This window comes from Leucoraja erinacea, chromosome 40, assembly GCF_028641065.1.
Source record: "Leucoraja erinacea ecotype New England chromosome 40, Leri_hhj_1, whole genome shotgun sequence".
Taxonomy (NCBI): domain Eukaryota; kingdom Metazoa; phylum Chordata; class Chondrichthyes; order Rajiformes; family Rajidae; genus Leucoraja; species Leucoraja erinaceus.
The window spans coordinates 7,087,499-7,113,438 of record NC_073416.1 but is presented as its reverse complement, the minus strand read 5'-3'; the positions used below and the strand labels follow the sequence as shown (position 1 = coordinate 7,113,438).

At 41.7% G+C, this 25,940-nt stretch overlaps 1 protein-coding gene across 1 annotated transcript; it reads left to right on the top strand.

Moving 5' to 3' along the window:
* The first annotated feature begins 7,870 nt into the window (after positions 1-7,870).
* prim1 (DNA primase subunit 1) lies at positions 7,871-24,903 on the top strand. The gene is made up of 13 exons (XM_055664621.1): positions 7,871-8,046; positions 10,637-10,794; positions 11,378-11,484; positions 12,341-12,414; positions 13,276-13,412; positions 13,504-13,562; positions 14,917-15,028; positions 19,170-19,244; positions 19,794-19,926; positions 20,685-20,754; positions 21,520-21,617; positions 23,569-23,667; positions 24,638-24,903. Exons 1-13 carry the CDS (start codon positions 7,932-7,934, stop codon positions 24,655-24,657), a joined length of 1,257 nt encoding a protein of 418 aa, XP_055520596.1. The 5' UTR covers positions 7,871-7,931; the 3' UTR covers positions 24,658-24,903.
* Positions 24,904-25,940: the final 1,037 nt, after the last annotated feature.

The following is a 25,940-nucleotide window of genomic DNA, read 5'->3' as shown; positions in this document are numbered from 1 at the left end:
GAAATGATAGTCCAGTAAAAATAATTATCTGCATACAAGCACTTATTTGTGAATGAATTGTTTGCATTTGAACTCATTTTGATGTACAAGAACAAGAAGCGCAAGGTGAAAACTACTAGGATTACTGTACATCCCATTCTCTGCCTTTAGCCTGAAAGAGAAAGATGCAGAAATTGCAACACTTGAACATGAAATTGTAGAACTCAGTGAAATCGCTGGAACGCAAAGAATCAAAACCAAAAGTAAGTGATAACATTTACTGTCCACTAAAGAAACTTGATTGGAGAACCTTGAGTAAGTTGTTAAACAAAAATCTTCTTTGAGATTTTTGTTTAAGTACTTACTCGGATTCTCTAATCAAGTTTGTTAGTTTCATCACCTTGGTTTTGTGGTAAGATAGCAAACCCCACTATTGAACAACCCCGCATTCAAACCTTCTCTCATCGACAACACATATCAACAATGGGATAGACTGGGGATTAGGAAAGTAGGGGATATGTATGAAGTGGGCAAACTGTTATCATTTCAACAATTAAAATTTAAATTGAAGGATAATCAATATTTTAAATATATACAGGTATGTGACTTTATGAAGAAATATACACATAGATTTCAAACTATATTTTTAGATCCTTTAGAAGAAGCAATGAATATTAAGGCTGATTCACAAAAATTAATATCATACTTTTATAATAATATATTAAATAGAGAATCACCCTCAACAGAAGCATTAAGGGAAGATTGTGAACATGAGCTAATGATAAAGATCTCGAAGGATAGATGGGAAAAGTATTTGATGAATACACATAACTGTTCTATTAATGCAAGACATAATTTAATTCAATTCAAATTATTACATAGACTATATTATTCAAAAACGAGGTTGAATAAATTTTATCCAAACGTCTCTCCCAGATGCGATAAATGTTTGTTTCAAAACGCTAATATAACACATTCATTTGTAGGATGTACAAAGTTGAATAAATTTTGGAGTGATATATTTGATATATTTACAAAGCTTTTCAAGTCAAGAATAGAACCCAAAACGGAATGGATTATATTTGGAATAATAGGAGAAGATACCAATTTAAATAAAGATCAAAATGTTTTTTTTAATTATGGGTTAATAATTGGAAAGAAATTGATACTTAAATTTTGGAAAAATACAACCATACCAACTGTTAAAATGTGGATTAGGAATATGATGGACATAGCACGCCTTGAAGAAATGAGACTCCGACTAATAGATAAATATGACCAATTCTTAAGGAGTTGGTCTCCTTTCATCGACTTTTTGGAATCATGTGATGCAGCGGTACCGTAAAGATTGCTGATTTCAGTTCATGACGCGGATAGATCTACATCTCCGAATACAGATTTGAAAAATTCTCTTTTAAGGGGCCTTCTCTTCTATTGCTTCTTTCCACTTTCTCTCTTCCTTTTTTATTTTTTATATACACACTTCACGTTTTTCTACTCTCTACCATCTATTTTTCCACTTTTTCCTCTTTCTATTGTTTTCTTTTTCTTGTCCTGCTTACTTCCTTCTTATAACATAAAACTAGAGGTTGTACATAGAATGGATTACGGTATTACATAGTTGGCACCTAAAATTAGGTTCCACTGTACTGTTTTGTGCTGTATTAACTTCTAATAAAATAAACAAAAAAAAAAAAAAAAAGATAGCAAATCTTTAATGTGCTCCCATACAACCTCAATGGTGTGGTTCCTTCCTCAAGTGTTTATTTGTTATATGCATTGGATATGAACTGGAACAATGAAATCTACCTTCAAAGGCACGCTAAATGGAACAACAATGAATATACAATAAATTATCAACTATTCTAAGTAAACCAGACCATAACAATGCAAAAACGAAAGTATGTATAATAAAGTCAAAGTCAAATAAATTTGACTTTGACTTTACTATACATACTTTCGTTTTTGCATTGTAACCATAGTAGTGTAAAGTTAGTAGTGGCTTGGTGTTAAGGTAGGGTACTCTTGAAACTTGAGTTTCTTCACTGAGTTTGTACCTCCTCGTAGCATGAAAAGGAAAGATCAACCCTTAATACGGCTCTCTGGACATACCACCAACCGTTGGAGAATGGTACTGGAAGAGTTCTGGAGACCAGTTTCTCTCCCTCTCAGCTGGATATGGGAGTTTGTAGGGAATAAAATAGACAGGAGCAGCTAATAACATTTACTTTTGATTTTACCACTCTGGCTTCATGAACATCAAATTATTTGTAGGCAGAAGGAACTGTAGATGGTATAAATTGTTCAAAACAAAACAAAAAACTATGCTGAAAATCTGGAATAAAAACAGTGTTGGAAATTCTCAGCAGGTGGGGCATAATCTGGAGAGAGAAGCAGAGTTCATGTTTCAGGTCACTATTCATTCATCATGAACATTTCGCAGTGCACAAATGTAACCTTGCCTGATGAATATTTCCAGCATTTTTCCACAAAATTGATTCCTTTCCCTTTTTCATTTGTCTTTGACTGTTAAATATTTGTTCTCTGGTTAATTTTCCTTTCTGTTCTTTTGTAGATTGAAGACTGTGACAACAATTTGCTAATATGGATTTATCCTGTATAAAGATCATAATAAAATATATAAGAAATCCCAGCTGAGTTTTTTTTCCCCACTATATACGCCTCTGTCAATTGGCATTAAAGGTCCCATGTGGAATCGGCCACAACCCAGGGAATTAAATGTTCTATTAGTGTTGTCACTATGACAGGAATATACAGGGAGAAGGTATATAACAGCACCAAGCCTTTATTCAGTACACTGACTGTAAAGTTAAAGAAAAATGATTTGACAAAACTGATTTATTTACAAATACAGTTTAACGAAAGGATGTTTTAATGCTACGTACAAACAAATATAGGAGGTGAAATTGGCCTTGGACAGTTGATTAATACTAGCTGATGAATCGGCAGCCCCCTGCAAACACTGATTATTCTCAGTGAAATCAATGGAAAAGAAGATTAGGCTCCTCTCAAAACAGTCTACCATTTTGCTATCACTTGTTTTACACTGACATTCTGTGTCATTTTCTTCTCCATATGCTCTGAATTGCCTGCTGTAATCTGTGCCATTATACATTGCAGAAGTGTACCTGGAACCTGTTGAATGTTATGTTTATCAACACGCATACCTGATTGATTAGCAGATATTCATTATACAGGTAGTTGCAAATAAAATTTCATATCCTGCAAGCCCCTAGTACGGTATCTGTTTATCCAATGGGCATAAGTTAGAATAGTAATATATTTTTTGAAATAATATTAATTAAAGAAGCAATAAATGGTTTAAAACCAATACAGACTTGCAGACTGCTTTCATGGAAATTGCTTGGGTAGAAAAGCTGTTTGTTACATTGAGATAACCATATAACAATTACAGCACGGAAACAGGCCATCTCGACCCTTCTAGTCCGTGCCGAACACATAATCTCCCCTAGTCCCATATACCTGCGCTCAGACCATAACCCTCCATTCCCTTCCCATCCATATAACTATCCAAATTATTTTTAAATGATAAAAACGAACCTGCCTCCACTACCTTCACTGGAAGCTCATTCCACACAGCTACCACTCTCTGAGTAAAGAAGTTCCCCCTCATGTTACCCCTAAACTTCAGTCCCTTAATTCTCATGTCATGCCCCCTTGTTTGAATCTTCCCTACTCTCAGTGGGAAAAGCTTATCCACGTCAACTCTGTCTATCCCTCTCAGATACTTCAGTAAAATTAATGGAGATGTGTATAGTGCTATATTACTAATCACGCACACATAGAAACATAGAAAATAGGTGCAGGAGTTGGCCATTCGGCTCTTCCACCTGCAGTTTAAAAACACCTCCAGTTTAAATTCCATTTGGAATATTTTGGAGGACCAAGAACCAAGAACCGCCATTCAATATGATCATGGCTGATCATCCAACACACGATTAGAAGTTACACAAAAATCCTGGAGAAACTCAGCGGGTGCAGCAGCATCTATGGAGCGAAGGAAATAGGTACCGTTTCGGGCCAAAACCCTTCTTCAGACTGATCGGGAGTGGCCATCCAAAACTGGACATAATTACTATCATCAGTGGGCTGAGGAAGGGGAGGAGACAGCAAGGGCTAACAAAATTGGGAGAATTCGATGTTCATGCCCGCAGGATGCAGACTCCCCAAGCGAAATATGATGTGCTGTTCCTCCAATTTCCGTAGTTGCTCACTCTGGCAATAGAGGAGACCCAGGACAGAGAGGTAGGATTGGGAATGGGAGAGGGAGTTGAAGTGCTGAGCCACCGGGAGGTCAGGTAGGTTCTTGCATTCCCAATCCGACCTCTCTGTCCTGGGTCTCCTCCCATTGCCAGAGTGAGCAACACCGGAAATTTGAGGAACAACCCCTCATATTTCGCTTGGGGAGTCTGCATCCTGCGGGCATGAACATCGAATTGTTCCAATTTTGTTAGCCCTTGCTGTCTCCTCCCCTTCCTCAGCCCTTGGGCTGTCTCCTCCCATCCCCCAGCCCTCTGGCCCTTCCTCCTTTTTCCTTCCTTCTCCCCGCCACCCCCTCTCAGTCTGAAGAACGTTACCTATTTCCTTCGCTCCATAGATGCTGCTGCACCCGCTGAATTTCTCCAGCATTTTTGTGTGCCTTCGATTTTCCAGCATCTGCATTTCCTTCTTGAACACGATTAGAAGTTGTTCAGCCAGAGCTGAATACACTTCTCGGCATCTGCATACAATGGTGTCTGTCTTGTCGCTTGTGCGTGGTGGTGGAACGGGGGCCGCAACGTGAACGTTCTTTATTTTAGTTGCTTGCCAAATTTTCAGAAGCCCTCTGACCATGTGGGTTTGATGTATGTTGGTGGGAGGGGGGGGGGGGGGGTTCTGCGGAAATAATTTTTTAAAGGAACCATCCTAGTCCCTTTGGTTTGAGGATGATGTGCTTCCACTCTGGTTCTGTGGACTTTGAATACGTGTGATCCATAGAAGCTTCCACAATTGGTTCCTGATGACAGGTGGTGAAATCATTTCCACCCATTATGCTGGACTTTTGTGACTTATGCTCCCCTGTGCTCATTCCCCACTTTAAACAACCATGGGTGTGGGAAGTTGTCCATATCTTCCAGGGTCACACTGTAAATCTTTATGGTCAGAGGGCAGTATAAACAAGTATTTCTGATGGCAATTTTCAGGGAGCCTTTCTGGAACCATTGGATATGCTGTTTGTAGAACTGGTAAACAAAGTGGGTTAGGTCTGACATCTAATCTACACAGAATCTTATAGATAGGTTCTGAAACTTTTTTTAATCAAACATAAATAGAATCAGAAGTGGGCCAATTTGGTCTGTAATGTGTACTCTGCTATTCCATAAAATTATGGTTGATCTTTCACCTCCATACCACTTTGCTGCATTAACTCCATATCCCTTGATTCCCTTAATATCTAAAACAAATATTGATCTCTGTCTTTAATGTATTAAATGTCTAAGCTTTTCAATTCCTCTTGGGGAGAGAATTCAATAGATTCACTATTCTGTGGGTGAATCTCTATCCTGAATGACCGACTTCTTACATGGAGATTGTGATCCCTGGTTCCAGAACCTAAACATCAAATCTGCATCTACTCTGTTAGGTACTGTAAGAATTTTGTGCATTTGAAGGAGATCACTTCTCATTCTAAACTTGAGAGCACTGATGTCTAATCTTTTCTCTGGAATAAACTCAACATCTAAGAATCAATCTGTTGAATCTTTGTCTACTCCTTCTGACATGAGCATGTACCTTGGGTAGGGAGACCAGACATAATATTTCACATGGTATCTCACTAGAATACTAAAAAATGGGAGCGAGACATCTCTATTCTTGTACTCAAATCCTCTTACAATAAAGGACAATGTACTACGTGCCTTTCAAATTGCTTGTTGAACTTGTATCATGCCAAAACAGTACACGATAGCGTTGCAATTTTTGGACCACCTTACTCACAATTGCCCTGTGATGTGGTGTATCAAGTTTTGTTCAGATTGATGGTATATTTTACAAGTTATTCACATTTTAAACTTGACCAAATGTAGTTTAAGATAAATCTCTTGAACTTGCAGTGGCAGTTAGCATGGTATGATGTCACAATGGGATATAATTTACATAAACTGCCCGTCAGCAGTGCTCCACCCCACAATTATATCACAATGAGATCTCATTTACATTAATAAAAAAAACCCAGCAGCTTCCACCTCACAATGACCTAGGGGGGTAGGGAGGGGAGAGGGGTTGTAGAGGGACGGAGTGACTGAGGGTAGGGGAAAAGGGAGGGAGAGGAGAGAAGAGGAGGGTGGGCTGAGGAGAGTTGGGGGATGAGGGGTAATGAGCTGCGCCTGCGCAGTTGGGGGCTATGGGTGAGTGGTGGAATATTGCGTTGGAATGGGTTGCGTTGGGGGAAAGGGTGAGTGGTGGAAACGGGTTGCGTTGGGGGAACGGGTGAGTGGTTCAATATTGCGTTGGAACTGGGCCCAATGGGTTCCACTTGGTCTACATTTCAAACTTTAAAAATGTAACTTCTCACTGTAAAAAATCCAATTCCATCTTGCTGCCCCTGCCTGTTACAATGTTACAAAGACAGGACACTGAGTCCTGTCATTTCAAACATAACAGGCAGGGCAAGGGAATTGGATTTGTTTTTTAAGTTTAAAAAGAGCAACGGGGGAGTGCTGGGGGATGAGGGGAAATGCGCAGTTGGGGGCTATGGGTGAGTGGCGGAATATTGTGTTGGGGGAATGGGTTGCATTGGGGGAATGGGTGAGTAGTGGAATATTGCGTTAGGGAATGGGTTGCGTTGGGAGACCAGGCCTCCCATGAGGGCTATGGGTTAGTGGTGGAAAATTGCATTGGGGGAACGGGTTGCGTTGGGGGACCAGTCCTGTGTGACAGGGACCCAACAGGTCCCGCTTGGTCTAGTATTACAATAGATCTTGTACAAAGACATCCAGATCCCTGAGTACTACCACTTTTAAATCTCACGAGTTAAGATATATTCCACCTTTTTTTGACCAAAATAGATGATATTACATTATTCCACTTTATCCGCCACGCTCTTGCCCAAAGATCTTATAGCAGATCTTATGAGATCTTTGCTCTTGCCTATTCAATTACATTGTCTACATCTCCCTGAAGTCTTGCTGCACCCTCCACTAGGTGGCTCAAACTGCCATCTAGCTTTGTATCATGTGCAACATTAAATGGTTGCAAGAACTATAGATAACATTTGAAATCGTACGGAGAACCTTGTTTTCAGATTATTACAAAAATCTGATATTAAAACATTTCTCAAAATAGTAAATAAATGAAATGTAGATTGCATTGTGATCTGGATTCTTGTGGGGGAAATATTGTATTGGCAGGTACACTCACAATAACTTTGGGACACAAACATTGTATGGAAAAGTGCTCTTGGTGAGATTATATTGCAAAATAACATAGTTCATTTTTAAGTCAAAATGGCAGTTGTATCCACTGACAGATTTCAGTGATTCAAGAGGTGTTAAGTGGTGTGGTGATGGGCGGTACCCCCTTAGTTGATTAAGTCTACCCTTAGAGATGTTGAGACAAGGATTAGGCATTGCCAACTCTTATGTGAAGTGCACGCCATTGGAAGTAGAACTTAAGAAATGTAACATAGTGCCACATTTGGGTGTAACAATAATCACTGGACTTAGCGTTTGGGAAAGGGATAAGAAAGAAAAGGTCGGTAAACATTCTTTGAAATGACCTTATTCTTTGAAATGACCTTATTTGGAGTTTTCACAAAGGGTGAAGATCTGACCCAAATGCCTACAACTCCCGGCAAGCTTGGCAAGTCGTTTCCGGGAAACGGAGAGCAGTTCAGGTTGAGCGCATTTGGCGGGTTTATTTTCCACTCCGAAATGGCGTTGACCGAGAGCCGGTATGATGCATCCGAGTTACCAGACTTACTCCCCGTTTATTACAGGCGTCTCTTCCCGTATCCTCAGTACTTCAGGTGGCTGAGTTATGGCGGTGGTAAGGCGAAAATATTGAAATGAATAATTTGTTTTCTTCTGCAGGTAAAGTTTGCTGATCTGTGAAAATATTTCGACACGGACTTATTCTTACGTGTCCACTTTCCTATTAAATATACCTTTCCATGTTCCTGTGAACAATTGTGGAAAGTGTGGTGAGCCGAGTAGCGTTTATGTGGAGCTGGTGTGTAGTCAATTGGTGTCTCTGATTACGAGAATGGAAGCAAGGGAGGAAGATGCTGAGGCCCTGGCGGAGATCTTTGTGTCTTTGTTCATCACGGATGAGGTATCAGGAGACTGGAAGCCACATTGTTCATAGAGGGACAAGCCTGGAAACTCCAGGTCGGTGAGTGGTAGGGAAGTGGTTGAAGACGATTCTGAGGGACGGATTATGTTCACTTGAAGGGCAGGGACTGATCAGGCGGAGTCATCTTGGTTTTGTGTAAGGCGAACATGTCTTAAAAATCTGTTTCGGATTGAGGAGCCAACTGAGAAAAATGATGAAAGTAGCACTAAGTAGACTAAGTTCACGTGGACTTTGACAAAGTCACATCCAGTCAGCTGGTCCAGAGGGTTAAGTCACGGGGGATTCAAAATTTGCTGCGTGCTGGAAGGGAGAGGGTAGTGGTGGTAAACGGATTTCTGACTGGAAATTTGTAACTAACAGTTTACAATGGGAACAAGTTGTTTTTTGTAAACAGAAATGGCTTGGATGCGAATATAGGTGGTGTCATCATTAAGTTTGCAGACAAGTGGTAGATGATGAAGAAGGTTGTCTAAAAAGATGGGTGGAGTGGTGGAAGATGGAATTTAATCCAGACAAGTGTGAGCGAGTGCACTTTTGGGAAACAGAAACATAAAAAATAGGTGCAGGAGGAGGCCATTCGGCCCTTCGAGCCAAAACCGCCATTCATTGTGATCATGGCTGATCGTCCCCTATCAATAACCCGTGCCTGCCTTCTCCCCATATCTCTTGACTGCACTAGCCCCTAGAGCTCTATCTAACTTTCTCTTAAATCCATAGAGTGACTTGGCCTCCACTGCCCTCTGTGGCAGGGAATTCCATAAATTCACAACTCTCTGGGTGAAAATTTTTTTTCTCACCTCGGTCTTAAATGACCCCTTTATTCTAAGAGGAAGTCAAATTCTGTTAGGACATACAGAGTATGGCAAGGATCTTAGAAACATTGATGTACAGAGAGACCTTGATGTGCAAAGCTGCAGCTCGCTGAAAATTGGAGTACAGATGGATAAAAGTCAAAGTACTGAAAAGGCATTTGGTATGTTAACCTTAACGAACAGGCATTGGATATAAGAGTTGGGACCACAGTTGATACACAAAACATTGGTTAGATTGCATTTGGAGTACAGGGTGCATGTCTCGTTGCCACATTACAGGAAGGATGTGGTAGTAATATACAGAGTGTATTAGAAAGCACCAGGATGTTGTCTGGAATGGAGGGCTGTAGTTATAAGGAGAGATTGGATAGGCTGCATTTATTCTCATTGGAATATCGGAGGTTGAAGGGTCACCTTCTGGGGGTCTATAAAATTATGTGGAATAGTTGGCCAAATCTTTTTCCTATGGCAGGGGAAGCTGTCGGAATGCAGCACAGGTTGGTTTGGCAAAATGACACAATGTGCTGGAGTAACCCCAGGTTAGGGATCATCTCTGGAGAACATGGATAGGTAAAATTTTGGGTTAGGACCCTTCTGCAGAATCTGGTTTGACAACTGCTCTGCCCATGACCACAAGAAATTGTAACGTGTTGTGAATGCAGCCCATTCTATCACGCAAACCCACCTCCTCCCCTCCAACTTCTCTATGTGCACTGCATGCTGCCTCGGGACAGCAGCCAATGTGATCAAAGAATATTCACACACCCATCATTCTCTCTTCTCTCTCATCGGGCTGTAGATACAAAAGCTTCAAAGCAAGTATCACCAGATTCAATAACAGCGCCTTCCCTGTTGTATATTCTGTGCTGTATGATTCTATGAACTAATTTGTTTTAGCATGTCCAGAGTTCTTCATTTAATTGTCCTATATCTTGTCAATTGTAAATCATCATGTCCAACTCACCCCCTCTGACAAACATGCCCCGTCTAGGCTAAAATGTTACATTCTAACGTAACCATTCTCTCGCATAGTTAGACTGGCAGATACTAAGGCAATAGATCCTTGTTAGCTGAGATTTTTATGGGGCATGTGCAATACTGTTGAAAGAAACACCGAATGACTTCCAAGGAAAAAAGCTAATATCATTAAATGTGTTTTTGTCATTGTGCCTTCAAGTAGTAGGCTGAGAGGTGGGAAGCTAATTTTAGGCAGGCATTGTCCTGACAGGCTGAACCATTGGCCTCCTGTGCCATAAACCTCTGTCACATAAAAGGTGGTTGATAAAAACACACCCAGAAAAGTTAGGTTGAGACCAATTCTGTAAACCTGTGACCTGCTCTGTCACCACCTCTTTTCTCTTCTTCCCCCACCCCACCCATCCATTTAACCAGTCTGATAACAGATCGCTTAATAGCTCTATACTGTTACCTATATTTACAACACTTGACAGTTATGCTCTCTATGCCAACAGTCCCGAAGAACTACTTCCAGAATCGAGAATTCTCCTTCACCCTGAAAGATGACATCTATGTACGCTACCAGTCCTTTAACAATCAGAATGAATTGGAGAAAGAAATGCAGAAAATGGTCCCTTACAAGATCGACCTTGGAGCTGTCTATTCCCACAAGGTTACTCAATGGCCATTCCTTTTAACGTTTCAATCTCATAGACTGGATTAACGGCTCCCTTTATATGCACCCAGTTTTATTTTTATGTTGATAGATTACATCTCCCAGAATTGAAAGTATTTTTAGGAAACATTTTGAGTGATTAATGACAACCAGATTACTGGTTTGTGAAATTGCAGGTTAACATGTACTAAAGCAGCAATTGTGCATCTTAATATTATTAATATTCTGGGGAAGGGGAAATGTTACAGCATCACCTGCGGGTCCAACCAGTAACGCAGGGTCTTAAACTGAGTTTTCAACAAAAACTGATCTGAAGAATGCAAAGTTTGTTTTTTTAAATGTACATGGGAGATACACTTTGTGGCATGTTTGTGTAGATGGCAGGCATCAAGATTTGCTACAAAAATTCTACAGCAAGGCAACTCGTGAACTTTTGAAAGGTTCACAGGCAGAAAGGTTCCAAAGTGAGCCATGTGGAATATCTCACTAAACCGTTCACTTTTGGGCGATGGGCGAAGACTAATTTGATGAGGTGGGATACAAATTTTCTGTAGCAGACTGTTTGATATTTTTCTTCCAGCCCAGTCAGCATAACTCTGTGAAGTCAGGAGCCTTCCAGGCAGAAAGTAAAGAATTGGTCTTTGATATTGATATGACAGATTATGATGATGTCCGAACCTGTTGCAGGTATGGTTATGCTTACAATCCTATCACACTGGCCCAGTGCTTGACAGTGGTCATTCAAGTTGCTTTTAAATGTAGCATCTTTTGCAGTAACAAGAATCTGCAGGTGCTGGTTATACCATAGGTAGACATAAAATGCCGCAGTAACTCAGCGGGTCAGGCAGCATCTCTGGAAAACATGGATAGGTGGTGTTTTGTGTCGGGACCCTTCTTCAGCCTCTAAAGGGTCCTAACCCGAATCGTCCCTATCTATGTTCTCCAGAAATGCTGCCTGACCCACTGAGTTACTCCAGCACTTTGAGACCTTTTGTAGGTTGTGTTACAGGAAGCAATGTTCAGGCACCACAACCCCGCAGTAATGTTGCTAAAATGAGCCCTGTCATCCCAACGGGAGAACTTCTAGTGCATTGCCATTTGGTAAGTGCAATATGACTAATATATGTAAGGTTAAAGTTTTACAAGTGCAGGACACGTATTTACCAATTATTGTAGTACCAAGGGCTTGCATTTTCATGTACTGCACTACTGCAACAGAAGTTCAAGAAATATAAAATAAATCAATATGAAAATTACTCATTCTGTATATGTTTACTAAATGGCTGATTATTCAAAAACATTAAGAAAATGAAACCTAAAATCCAGTTAGTTGGGGATCTTGGATCAGATTGGATCTGTCACTGATTTCTGGCTCATTGAATGAGTTTAGTTGATCATTTTTAAGTCTTTTATGGCCTAGGGTTGCTGTTTGTGGGGATGGGTGACGATCCTGATGGCTGTTCTTGTCAGCAACAGTTTTTATATCTGGATAAGTGTTAGATTTATTTGGAGGCATTCTATCATATTACATAATATTCTTCAGCTCTGCAGACATTTGCCGTAAATGTTGGACACTGATGACCATTGCTATCAAGATTCTGGATAGAGCATTGGATGGTAAGATAGCATTGTTTTTGTTTTCTTTAGTCATTCTGCTTTCCCTCCGCTTGTTCTTTCTTGTGTTCTCGTTTCCTTTCCTCTGCATTGAGCTAAGAGGCTTTGTCCTTCTGTGAGTATCAGAAACTTAATGGGCAGCAGAAAGCATCACTCGTTTCAACAGGGCATGTAGATATTGTTCAGGAATATGAACTCCACTTGTTTTGGTCTTTGTCTTTATGCTGGCCTTCCTGGAGTCCAGAGGTAAATTGTGCTACAGGTCCCCCCCAGCTTACAAACATATGGACTGCATGTAGATAGGAACGGATGTTTGCGAGACTGGCAGGATGGATTTGCCAGCTGCTGAGGGGCTGTAGGCATCTTCTGCCATGTGAGAAAATTGTTTGTGGTCGCATTTCCAACTTGTGAAATGTTTGGATTATGAACAGTTCAAAAGAACGGAACCTTGTAAACCTCTGGACTGGATCTCTTTCACCTGCAGCTTGTTGCTCGGATGGTTCACAGATCTTTCCTTTGAGGGGGAGCCATTGGCTTCGAGCTACAGCCTCGTTATACACTAAGATTATAAATATGGACCGACGGGGAACAGATGAGCCGAATGGCCTATTTCAAGAGTGAGCAACATAAAATGGCTTGGCTCCACATTGTCATTTAGTAGCACAACATATAGGAACTCCAATGTACTGAGCTTCTTGAAATAAACTTGAGGGAGAGAGGACAATGCGTAACCTTTATTTAAAAAAAAAAGCAAGTAATACTAATAATACGTCCATTAGTGTGCCTGTGTTCAAATTGTATGTTGCCGAGACTCGGGCATAAGTTATACACTGAAATTATTAATTTACTGTGTTTCCTTTTTAGAGGACTTTGGATTCCTGCATCGTCTCTGGGTATATTCTGGTCGAAGAGGGGTGCATTGCTGGGTCTGTGATGAAGCAGCACGAGGACTTTCCCAGGCAGCTCGATCAGCTGTTGCCGAGTACCTGAGTGTGGTCAAAGTACGTGCCTTGTGAACTTGGAGATTAATTGCTGCTTTAGAGCATCTGTTGGTAGCTTGTAATGCTAAATATTTTACTGGTTATTTTCCAGGGTGGGATCGATACCATCAAGAAAGTACAACTGACTCGATTCATTCATCCTTCAATTGAGTAAGTATTGTAGAGCAAGGAAATAGTTCTACTTTTGGATATATAGAGAATATGTATCACTTCTGATGGAAAGTAGGTCACTGATGAAGCAGCTTGAGATGGTTGGGCTTCGGACATTAAAGTTCTGATGTACTTCTGATTTTTAAAGTTGCATCTGCCCTGAAGTTCTTCACCCAGAGTCCATTCCGTTCCCTCTCTACTTTCAGTGCAACTTCCAAGAGCAGTTCCACATGGAGGATCACTGATTCATCAACTGAATGAGGACAGTAAGTGGTGGCCAGGAGGAGGTTGGATCTAATGCCGGAGGTTGCATTCACGTTGGATCTAATGCTATGAAACCTCAGGGGGACTGGAGTTGATGTGGAGGACTGTCAGGGTTTTCTTTCCGCCTGTATGCAGTTGTACTGCACCCTCCCCTCTAGTGAGTCCGCCCTGCCGTTGGGACAATGGGACACCGTTGCACAGTGAAAGAGAAATTGCACGTTATCTGTTATAGGACTTTTGTGATTGAATCATTGCCTTACCATCACTGGAGATGAGCTGCAGGAGGACTGGAACATGATGCTATTGGAGTTCATATTTTCTTTTAAAGTAAGAGTAACCTTTTAGGACCGAGATGAGGAAAACATTTTTCATACAGAGAGTGGTGAATCTCTGGAATTCTCTGCCACAGAAGGTAGTTGAGGCCAGTTCATTGGCTATATTTAAGAGGGAGTTAGATGTGGCCCTTGTGGCTAAAGGGATCAGGGGGTATGGAGAGAAGGCAGGTACAGGATACCGAGTTGGATGATCAGCCATGATCATATTGAATGGCGGTGCAGGCTCGAAGGGCTGAATGGCCTACTCCTGCACCTATTGTATATGTTTCTATGTCTATGTTTTTCATATTTAACATTTAAAAGTCCCTAGAGTTCAATTATTCATGCTAGAGGTCAGGCCCCTAGATTTTAAAGCACATGTAATTTGCGTTGTTAAGTGTTTCTGGTGTATTGCCAGTGTGAGGTATGCATGTATCAAGCTTTTTGGATGTGGCTCGCAGATCTGCCAAGGCATTACTCGGTGAGTTGGAGGATATGGTACATTATGCTTTGTAATGAGCATTTTAAGACTGATTTTGTTATGATTAGATAAGTGAAGAGGGATTTTTATGACATCCTAATGGGAGCGTTTTTTTAATTGGATTCCTACTGATTGGATTAGTATTTTAATGGAATTTTTTTTAAAGTTTATTATGACTATTTAGCGATGCACTGAATTCGATTTCTGTTGTGATCTAGAGCATAGAGTGAGAGGGTTCGTTGGTGTCTGTTTAAACGTGTCCTTATTGTTAACCATTGTTTTGATTCACCTGCAGGGAAGCTCTCACTGTGATAAATGGTTATTTTGAAGAATACGCTGTAAATAAACAAGATCTCTTTGGCACAAAAGAAAATTGGCAGAAGATCCTAGCTTTGCTCCCCGATGATATCCTTTCATTGAAATAAGTCATATTTGGTGAATCCATCGTTAACTTTGAATTGCATTGCATTTAATTGCTGCGACAGGTGGCTCGGTCCATTCTCTGAATACCTCTGTCCTGCTCCTGTCATTCAGTTGCGAGCAGATGGTCCACTTCTTGGTGCTCCCACAATTAACAAGAAAACTACCCAGTCAAAAGTCACATTCTCATGGCTGCCTGGTAAAACAATTGCTATCACAGTTTGGGCTGGTTCTCTGATGTTCATAAGTTCCAGGAGCAGATTTAGGCCATTCGGCCCATCGAGTCTACACCGCCATTCAATCATGGCTGATCTAACTCTCCCTCTCAAACCCCATTCTCATGCCTTCTCCCCATAACCCCTGACACTTGTACTAATCAATCAAGAATCTATCAATCTCTGCCTTAAAAAATATCCATTGACTTGGCCTCCACAGCCTTCTGTGACAATGAATTCCACAGATTCACCACCCTCTGGCAAAATAAATTCCTCCTCATCGCCTTCCTGAAGGTACGTCCTTTTATTCTGAGGCTATGATCTCTGGTCCTAGACTTTCCCACTAGTGGAAACATCCTCCACATCCACTCTATTCAGGCCTTTCACTATTCAATGTTGAAAATTAATTTGTGTTTGGAATTGGATCTTTTTGTATATACAAGGTTTGCTTACTGTTGCAAGATGTATGTATTCTATACTGCCAGAACAGCGTTCACTTTGAACGCAAAACAAATCCACTCTGATTCTGTTGCGAAGTTGAGCATTTCATTCAAAAGGAAAATTGTGAAAGAAATCAAGCTAATTTTTAAAAATATGTAATTGTGGTCTCAATACTATACAAATTTCTCACTAGCCAACAGGATAAGAATGCAAGACGATGATTTGGGTGCTTTTGCAAACTCGAATTTCACTGGAGAGATTTTCCACTTGCAACCTCCATCATTGGCATACAGTGTTTGCTGTGTGCATCATCTTTATTTTTAAAAAAAAGTGCTAGTGTCGTTGTCCAGGCTCATCCAACACCAATCCTTTATCCTATCACCTTCACCACCAAAAAGGACAAGGCAGCAGGCATTGGTGTAAATACTGGAATTCTCTCCCCATCAACACTATTGGAGCACCTTTCCCAGGACTACAGTGTTTCAAGAAGGCAACTCACCACCACCTACTTAAGGGGAATAATTTTTGGCCATGCCTGAATCATGAAAATGAATATTTGGAAAAACCTCAATGTAATGTTTGTGTCTCTGGACCAGGGTTACAGGGCTAGACCACTACCACACCTGGGCCAGTCTGACCATATGTCCCTGCTCTTAATTCCTGCATATGCCCCCCTCAGGAAAACCGCTCCTACTATTACAAAGACCATCACAACGTGGCCTGATGGTGCTTCTCAGCAGCTGCAGGACTGTTTCGACAGGACCAACTGGGAGGTGTTTGAACACCGGGACCTGGAGGTGTTCACAGACAGTGTACTGTGTTACATTAAAAACTGCATGGACACGGTCACAGTGGACAAACGCATCCGGGTCTACCCCAACCAGAAGCCCTGGATGACCCGGGAGGTCCAGCGGCTGTTGAAAGAGAGGAACACCGCTTTTAGGTCTGGCGATAGGGCTTTATACAGCACGGCCCGAGCTAACCTGAAGAGAGGCATCAGAGAGGCCAAATCAAACTACAGGAGGAAGATAGAGGACCACCTAGACAGTAATAACAGCAGGCAGGTGTGGCAGGGGATCCAGTATCTCACCAACTATAAGACCAACCTTGGAGCTGTTGAAGGTGACGCCTCGCTGGCAGAGGAGCTGAACCACTTTTTTGCTCGCTTTGAAGTGGAGCCACCCGAGACAGCCACATCACAGCACATGGTCCACAGCAGCCTAACCCTCAAGATAGAGGAGCATGAGGTGAGGCGCACTCTGCGGGCCATCAATCCAAGGAAGGCTACTGGTCCTGACGGCGTCTCTGGACGCGTGTTGAAGGACTGCGCAGACCAGCTGGCTGGAGTCTTTACAAGGATTTTTAACCAGTCTCTGGCCCAGTCCACTGTCCCACCCTGTCTGAAGTCCTCCACCATAGTCCCCTTGCCCAAAAAAACCAACATCTCCAGCCTCAACGACTACCGGCCAGTCGCACTCACACCAGTGGTGATGAAGTGTTTTGAAAAACTGGTCCGGGGTCATATCACATCACTTCTGCCCCGAAGCTTTGACCCCCACCAGTTTACGTACAGAGCAAATAGATCCACAGAGGACGCTGTAGCCACAGCTCTCCATGCTGCACTGTCTCACCTGGAGCAGCAGGGGAGCTACGTGCGGATGCTCTTTGTGGACTACAGCTCTGCTTTTAATACCATCCTTCCCCACAAACTGGTGGACAAACTGGGGGACTTGGGACTTCCACACTCCACCTGTACGTGGATAAATAGCTTCCTGTCGGGTCGCAGCCAGAGAGTCAGAGTGGGCCATCACACATCCACGGCCCTCAGCCTCAGTACCGGCTCTCCACAGGGCTGCGTACTGAGCCCCCTGCTCTACACCATCTACACACATGACTGCACCCCCGCCCACCACAGCAACACCATTGTCAAATTTGCGGATGACACTACAGTGGTGGGACTCATCTCCGGGGGGGACGAGTACGCCTACCGGGATGAGGTGGAGCAGCTGACAGTGTGGTGCGAAGAAAATAACCTGCTCCTCAACACCTTAAAGACAAAGGAAGTAATAATAGACTTCAGGAAGAACAAAACGGACATGGTACCATTGACTATCAGAGGGGACTGTGTAGAGAGGGTGGCGGATTTCCGCTTCCTGGGAATCCACATTGAGGAGGACCTGACGTGGAGCGTGAACACCACTGCGCTGCTGAAAAAGGTCCAGCAGAGACTGCACTTCCTGAGGGTGCTCAGGAAGAACAACATCACTCAGAGACTGCTGCTGTCCTTTTATCGGTGCTCCATTGAGAGCATACTAACATACTGTGTATGCGTGTGGTACACCAGCTGCACAGCGGCTCAGAGGAAAGCGCTCCAGAGGGCCATTGACAACACCCAGAGGATTGTCGGCTGCCCTCTCCTTACCTTGGAGGACTTACACAGTTCCCGCTGCACCAAAAAAAACCCAGAATATCATAAAGGACATTTCCCACCCCGGACACTCCCTGTTTGAACTGTTGCCGTCAGGCAGACGGTACAGATCTACAAGGACAAGGACGAACAGACTAAAAAACAGTTTTTACCCCACTGCTATAAAAGCACTAAATGTAGCCGCCAAGGAACGCAGGGGCGATACAGACTAAGGGACTGTGGTAACTGTGAAATCGACAGAAGGATGGAGGGTTGGGTGTGTATGCGTGCTGTGTTCGTGATATTTATTTAGTTGTTTATCTTTATTATTTTACCGTGTATGTATCGTTAGCTTTTAGAAATGTTTGAATGCTGCACTGACTGGCTGACATTTTAAATTTCGTTGTACATGGTCCATGTTACAATGACAATAAAGAGACTATTCTATAAATCCAGGAGCCTGTGGAGTGTATATTAAAATTCCATTGTTACAGCAAAAACTGGTATGTGATGTGAGGGCGGAACTGTTGAATTGTCCACAAATCAAAGCTGGTTCTTTTAATCTCCTTTTGGGGAGAGAGACCATATCTCTCCATTCCCAGTCCCGCACATACAATGTTGATTTTTTAACTACCACTTGGTTCTATTGAATTGCCAGTGAGGCTGCACTATGACGTTTTTCAAACCACTTGCTGTCAATTGCACTCTTTGGTCACTTCTTAATAACCTATTAAGTCATTTGGAAGGGAGGCCTGCACACGCATAGTGGTCTGAGTTGTACACTGGACCCCGTGGGACACAGTGTACAGTGGGACCACACACAATGCAAGGGTGTTGCAAATGCTCTTGCTGTAAATAACTGGGTCAAGTTGTCCCAGCATGCTACATAACAACTTAGTTAGGAGCAGTTGTGTAAGACTAATGTTGCCAAGGACCAGAACAATGAGTTCTTTAAAAGTTGGCCTGGTAAAAAATATTTTATTTTTAAGCTTCCACGTATTAAGTTCAAATCTGTTGAGATTTTTGCATGAAATGATGGAGTATCTCCTTAACAAGTGTGCACATTTGAAAAATGAATTACAAAAGGACTTTCTCAAAGCAAGAAGTTCAGCTGAGCGTTGGAAAATGTTGCAAATTGAGGTAAGCGATCACATAATCAAAGTTTGATTGGACACAGAGTTTGATAGGTTCACTTGGGGGGAAAAAATAGGCGCTGAATGTTTCTAATTGTGAACGCTGTCTGCTTCTTCCTGAAGTACAACTGGGACTCCATAGGTTTTGGTGTTATACAAGTGTAGAAGAGGAGGGATCTTGAATTGCACATCTACAGATCTTTGAAAGTAGCAAGCCAGGTGGATCTGATGTTTGCCTTTAGAGACTGAAACACTATGAGAGCACGAAGATAACGTTCAAACTAAAGTATAGGCCACCACTGGAATACTTTATATAATTTGGGCCAGTTCGTTGCAGGAAAGGTGTGATATCACTGATAGAATTTACAAGAATATTCAGGGCAAGAGAATTGCAGAGACTGGAGGCTGGTGTTATTTCCTTTGGAACGAAGGATGCTGAGAGGAGATTTAATTTGGATGAATAGGAGGAGGAGCTTATGGAAAGTATTATTGCTCCAATAGTGGCTTGTGTAGATTTTGAAGCTGAACTTGCCATTCATCATATGGGTTTTTACAGTTGAAGCCACCAGATTCTAAGCATTTTATGGATGAGATAAAACTGCAGTACTGCTACCCTCGACTGGATGTGAACGTCAGTAAAAGTATCAACCATCTTCTGAAAAGCCCGTTCTCTGTTCATCCAAAAACAGGTAACGTATGTGTGTCTGTCTTTTGTTACTGTCTGATACCTGCTGACAGTGCTCTCTACTGTATAGGAAGCAGGTAGACAGTTGCCTGTCCTATCTGTGCCCATGCCAATTGTAGCTGCAGCTTATGGGTGAGCAAAGAGGATTGTTAATTCCTTTCTCACGGCAAATTAACTGCCTTCTTGGTATTAAGGTTTTGTTCTGGGTCTTATGGCTGGGGGGGGGTGTAGGGGTGGAGATCTTGTGCTTTTGAACAAATTCATGCAAAATGACGATTTTAAACTAAAGTCTTTTGTTTAAATGTCATGGTATTAAGGCTGGATGATGAAACACTTGGTTTTGTCACCATGTGGTATAACTCGGCTGGCGTATGGCAGGGTGGGCCCTCGTATATCTCAAAGGCACGCTGGTGCGTATGTTGATTGATCGCTGTTGATTGCTCTTTGTACATAGGTGAGTGGTAGAATCGGGGGGGGGGGGAGAGTTGATGGGAATCTGGAGAAAATTAAATCGGTTTAGTGTAAATGGATGCTCGATGGTTGCTATGACGGTGGCCTGAAGGACCTGTGTTTCTCTGCTCTCTGACTCATTCATTCACATCAGGCCTCTCAGATCAAGTATTAAAGTTTTTATCAAAGTTATCAACCCATTTATTTTACTAATAACTAGGGCTATTGCTGCACACAAAATTAATCTGTCACTGCTTTTCTGTGGTGTTTTTATCGTGGAGTGTGAAAGATTTCAGTCTGTTACTGTTTCAGGACGCATTTCAGTGCCCATTGATGTGAAGAATCTGGATACGTTTGATCCCTTTTCTGTGCCCACAATAAGGTAGGAAGGATATTGGCATTGACTTTTGTGTGCATATTCTGAAAGTGACTATTCTGTTTTCTTTCTCCCGTGTTGGTGCCATATGTTAGGGATTCTTTTAAGGTGCAGCATTTGCAACACAGAATGGCATTGAAATGTTTGTTTATGTCCCAACTTGGCTGCCTCTGAGTACCCGCTTGGGTTTCATAAAATAAAATTAAAAGTTGATTTTCCAGCATCTGCAGGTGTTTGAGTGTCAGTGCCCACCTGGACATAATACTTTTAGCAACAATTATCAGGATGGGATCATTTGCTTTTCTTCCTCCATCTTCCCTTGCGAAGGACGTAGAGGCTAATTTACAGCAGAGACACGGGAGACTGCAGACACTGAAATTTGCAGCAAAAAAGACAAAGTGATGGAGTAATGATGGGTCAGGCAGCATCTCTGGAGAACATGGACAGGTGACGTTTCGAGTTGGGAAATAGTCCTATCAAGAAAGGAGGGAGAAAGGTTTAAGGAATGGTTTGAGGGCATGGTGGAAATTCATGGTGAAATGAAGGTGATTAAAATGGCCGAGTTCTGCACAAGTGTTCGGGTGCAGGATCTTGACCCAAAACATCATCCGGTCATGTCTCCACAGATGCTACCTGGCCCTTCAGCGGTTTGTTTTTTGTTCCAGGTTACAACATCTTGAGTCTCCATATATTTTTGTTAATGTCCAGAAAAAAATATTTTGACAGTATAATTTGCAGCTGGATAATTCCTAATGCCATGTTCTCTTTCAGTTTTCTTTGCAAGGAGCTTGATCATAAAATTGAGGATGAGCAAGTGAATGCAGACACTGAGAATGGTGCAGAACCAGAGGTGAAGCGTCGAACCAGAGGTAAAAAATATGAAGCGGGCTCTCCTGTGGTGAAAGCAATCCTGAATAACACATCAGTTGATCACTTCTCCCAAAACAGGTTATCATCTTTTTAACCCATTTTCCTTTCTTGAAGCATTTGACGTCTGCAGTGGGAGATCAGACTCCAGAGACACTGATCCACTTCTTGTACACTATCAAAATGGCTTGCACATGTCAATGAATAGTGGTGGGTATGGGGCCTAGGTTGCTTTTGTTTCTGCTCCTAGCTAGGGTCATTTTTTTTTTTACTCCTGATCTAGACTTGCTCTTCAGCTTCCTGAGATTCATCTTGGGCTATTCCCGGTGCTTCTAAATCAATGTACACAAGGGAGGGATAATTACCTAACCAAAACCTTTTTAGCTTCATACATCACCTTTCAAATGGCCAATGTGAATATAAGTAACAACTGTTTTTAAAAAAAAAAAGACCAACAGGGGCGCCGGGGAGATGGCAGTCCAACCGGCAGTCTGTTCGTTTTTTTCTTTCTTTTTGTTATTTTTTTAATGCGTTAAAACGTTTGTTTTAATGTTCTTTTTTTTTTATATTTTATTTTTATTAGAAGTACAGTAAATTACAATAATACACATCAGATATATCTTATTACATTTGTTGTGCCACTTCGTTTTTTTGAACTTTAAAAAAGATAGAAATAAAAGAAGTAAGGAAAGTGAGCAAGAATCGTGAAGGTGCAGGAAAGTGTTGGGAAAAGAAAGCCCCTTAGGGAAGAAGTTAGAGAAGGAAGTAAAGAAAGGAAATAAGACCCTGGAAAAAAAAGGAAAAACAATCGCTCTATTGTAACACAAAACTCACAAAAAAGGATATACCAACCGTGTTTTGTTTTTTTTGTTCTTTGTTTTTTAATGTTCTTCGGTATGTTTTATGTGGGGGGAGGGGATCGGGGGAAACTTTTTTTCAAGTTCCTACCTTCCCGGAGATGTGATCAATTTTCGGATCACATTCTCGGGGCTCTGCGGCCTACCATCGCTGGAGGCTTCCTAGGACTCGTGAGCCCCATCGCGGGGCACAGACTTAACATCGGAGCGGATCCCTTGCCTGGGATCGCTCCCACCGCGATCACCGTGGACTTACCATCAAGGGCTCGCAGTCTCAAGAGAGGCTATTCGGGAGCTCCTACGCTGCGAGGTGCGATCGCCCAGCACGGGGGAGCTGACATTCCCCTGATGCGGGAGCTGAACGCCTCGATGCGGAGGGCCCAAGAGTCGAGATCGTCCCGTCAACTGAGGGCTCGAGGCCCCTGACTGAGGAAGAACAAAAGGAAGGACTTTAACTTTATTTTGCCTTTCATCACAGTGAGGAATGTGTATGAGTCACTGTGGTGGATGTTCATGTTAAAATGTGTTTTTGAGTGATTTGTTGCTTTTAATTCCTCGTATGTTGCAAAACATACTTGGCGAATAAAGTATGATTCTGATTCTGATTTAATTTTATATTGAGAAGGTTAAACTTTTGCAACAAGAGTGTATTGCAGTGCTGCGTGCCCCGAGGCAGCAGATTGAGCCACACAATGAAACTTTGGCCCATGTATGTGGGGTTGATTTGGTCAGAATTCCTGCTATTGATCTCCAGTGACCCATGTTGCAAGTTGCATGGTTGCTTTTCGAGGAAAGGATAAGGTAGGACTGTCAGGTTGCCTCCCGGTGTGTGCTGACCTGGATAAAATGAATTAGCTGAAACTGCAAGGATTGCATTGCTGCAAGAGTCACCAGTTTGGCATAGAAAGCAATGGGAAGATAATTAAGTGGTGGGATTCAGATTCAGATTCAATTTTAATTGTCATTGTCAGTGTACAGTACAGAGACAACAAAATGGGATATTTCACCCATTGATGGAAACCAAAGAGACTGTTTGCAAGGGAATGTAATGCATAAAGCTAATGAAATTAATTCCTTTCCTTTTCTCTGCACTTAGATTATAAGAAAACAAGTCTCCTGGGGCCTATCAAGATCTTTGAGCAATTCCTAGATGAGATGGAGCAGTCACGAAAGGGTTTGCTGCTAGAACAGAGTGGTAGGTATTGTGCAGGATATTCCAGAATAGTGCTACTGGAAATACTGGTGAGAAAAGGCAGTGTTTTATGCAAGGGCCCATTGCTTCCACTGTTCTATTTAGCTTGTGCAATTTCAGCTGTTCCTTTGAGTTAATTCTGGAATCTTTCCACAATTGTGAAGTTTGAACTCTACTCATTTAAATTCTTGCCTCTTACCATGGCTCTTGAAGGAAAGCATTGGGCAGGAGGCTTGGATCTCAAAACAAAATGTGATAGGCAGATTTACTTCATACAAGATAAACATTTGAAAGCGTTATACTGATTTTGGAATGTGGTTGCTGTTGTATCCTAATGTACAAAAAAAGGTGGAGGCTGAATTCCATTCATAAGGAATTTTATTTATTATCAAGTCTACGGGGTGCAGACCTACTAACTCAGCCCTTGGAGATAATTGAAAATGGTCTCTGCTGAAGATCATTGATTGATGTTGGAGGTGCAATGTGCTGACCAAGAACTCAGACTGGTCTTCATGTGACTGACCTGTCAATACGGTTAACTCTTATCTGGCATCTGAAATAGCCCAGAAGTTGCTCAATGCAAGGGCAACTAGTCATGGGCAATAAATGGGAGGTAGAGGATACACTGTGTTATTGAATGATGCTCCTGCTCCATTTTAAAAACCCAACTTATCCCAACAAATGCAACACTGTTGAATTTACAGAGCATGACTAGGACAAATGGTTTGCTATGGGTAGAAAGCAGTCACTTGTCATGTGGGAACGAGGGTTTCACTGTTACTGTGAAGTTTACGGGTCATCAGGAGTTTGCCTCTGCAACCTGTAGTCGATGTTTAGAAAGTTGTTGAGAGTACTTAAAATTGTTAACATCTCATATGAATGGGGAGTGCTACATAATATGAGAAAATAAATTACAGAGGTGTACTGCTCCAGCCAGGTATTCTGTTTGATTTATTGTTTTTGTTTCCTCTAGATAGAGAAAGAGATTTTTGATTATAAAGTATCTTTTTCAATCATATGTCAAGACCATCATATTTCAAGACCTGGAGCCCGCTTGCCTTCCATCTTGTCTTCTGCACTTCTGTAACTGCAATACATATTTTTCAGTATTTAACAAAATGGTTTTCATCAGCTCTGAATGGCCTTCATCTGACATAGCCATAACAACAAATCAAATCTACAAATTCGAGCCCTTTTTGTAATCATCAAATTATCTAATAAAATCTGTGTATATGTGTATTTCATTTGTTAGTTATTCAATTTGGGTTCTGCTCATCTCGTGCTAAATCAGAATTGAACAGACCTGGGTGTATATTCCATAAAGGCCAGATATCCAGCCCTTTGAACCTGCTCATCAAGATCATGGTCAATCTTCTACCCCAGTGCCAGTTTCCTGTACAATGCCTTGATTACTTCATGAGAAATCTGTTCCTCAGTGAAAAGCGTGATTCTCTTCAGCCCTTTGAGGGGGGGGATAATAAACATTCAACACCCTCCGAGTAAATACATTTCTCATTTCAGTCTAAAATGAGCTGCCCTTTCTGCAAATGTAATTCCCTGACCTTAAACTCCTGTCAGAGAAACAATTCAATTCAATTCCATACAAGTGAGAATTTTGTTATGATGAGAGCTCTCATTCTTCAAAACTTGAGAGTACAGGCCCAGTATGCAATTTCTCCACCTGTTCCTATTCATAGCTTGTATTGGAAATCATTAACATCCAGGAAATGTAAATTTATTCAGTACCATTATTTGCTCATTTACTATTGCTCCCTTAATGAGCCTAGATTTTATTTATTTTTCTCCAGCACGTTTGGATCAATACTATTACACACCACAATCCTGTTGGCGCGAATTTTTCACATTGACAGGAAGCTATCTGTTACAAATAGCAGCTGACATATCCCACACTCTGAGCCATTCAATCCTCGTATGTCCATTGTTTTTTAGATAGTGCAGTCATGAAGTTCTGTCTTGGAATCAGAACATTCCTGTCTACAATAGGCCTTTAATACATTGGATCCCTCATGATGACAATCCAAATTTCCACACATTGTGTTTGCCCATCTGTAGTGCTGACAATGAATTTACTGTCACAGCTTGTTTGGGCTGTGATTTGGAGGTGAATAGCAAATCCATTTGTGCAATAATGACCATACTGGCCTTTTGCAAATACAACCCTGAATGGCCAGGCTTTTTGGTTTGATCCACCCACCACTGGAAGATTGCCCTTTGAATATCTGTGTCGTGTCCTCAGATACTGAAGAGTCAAGAGT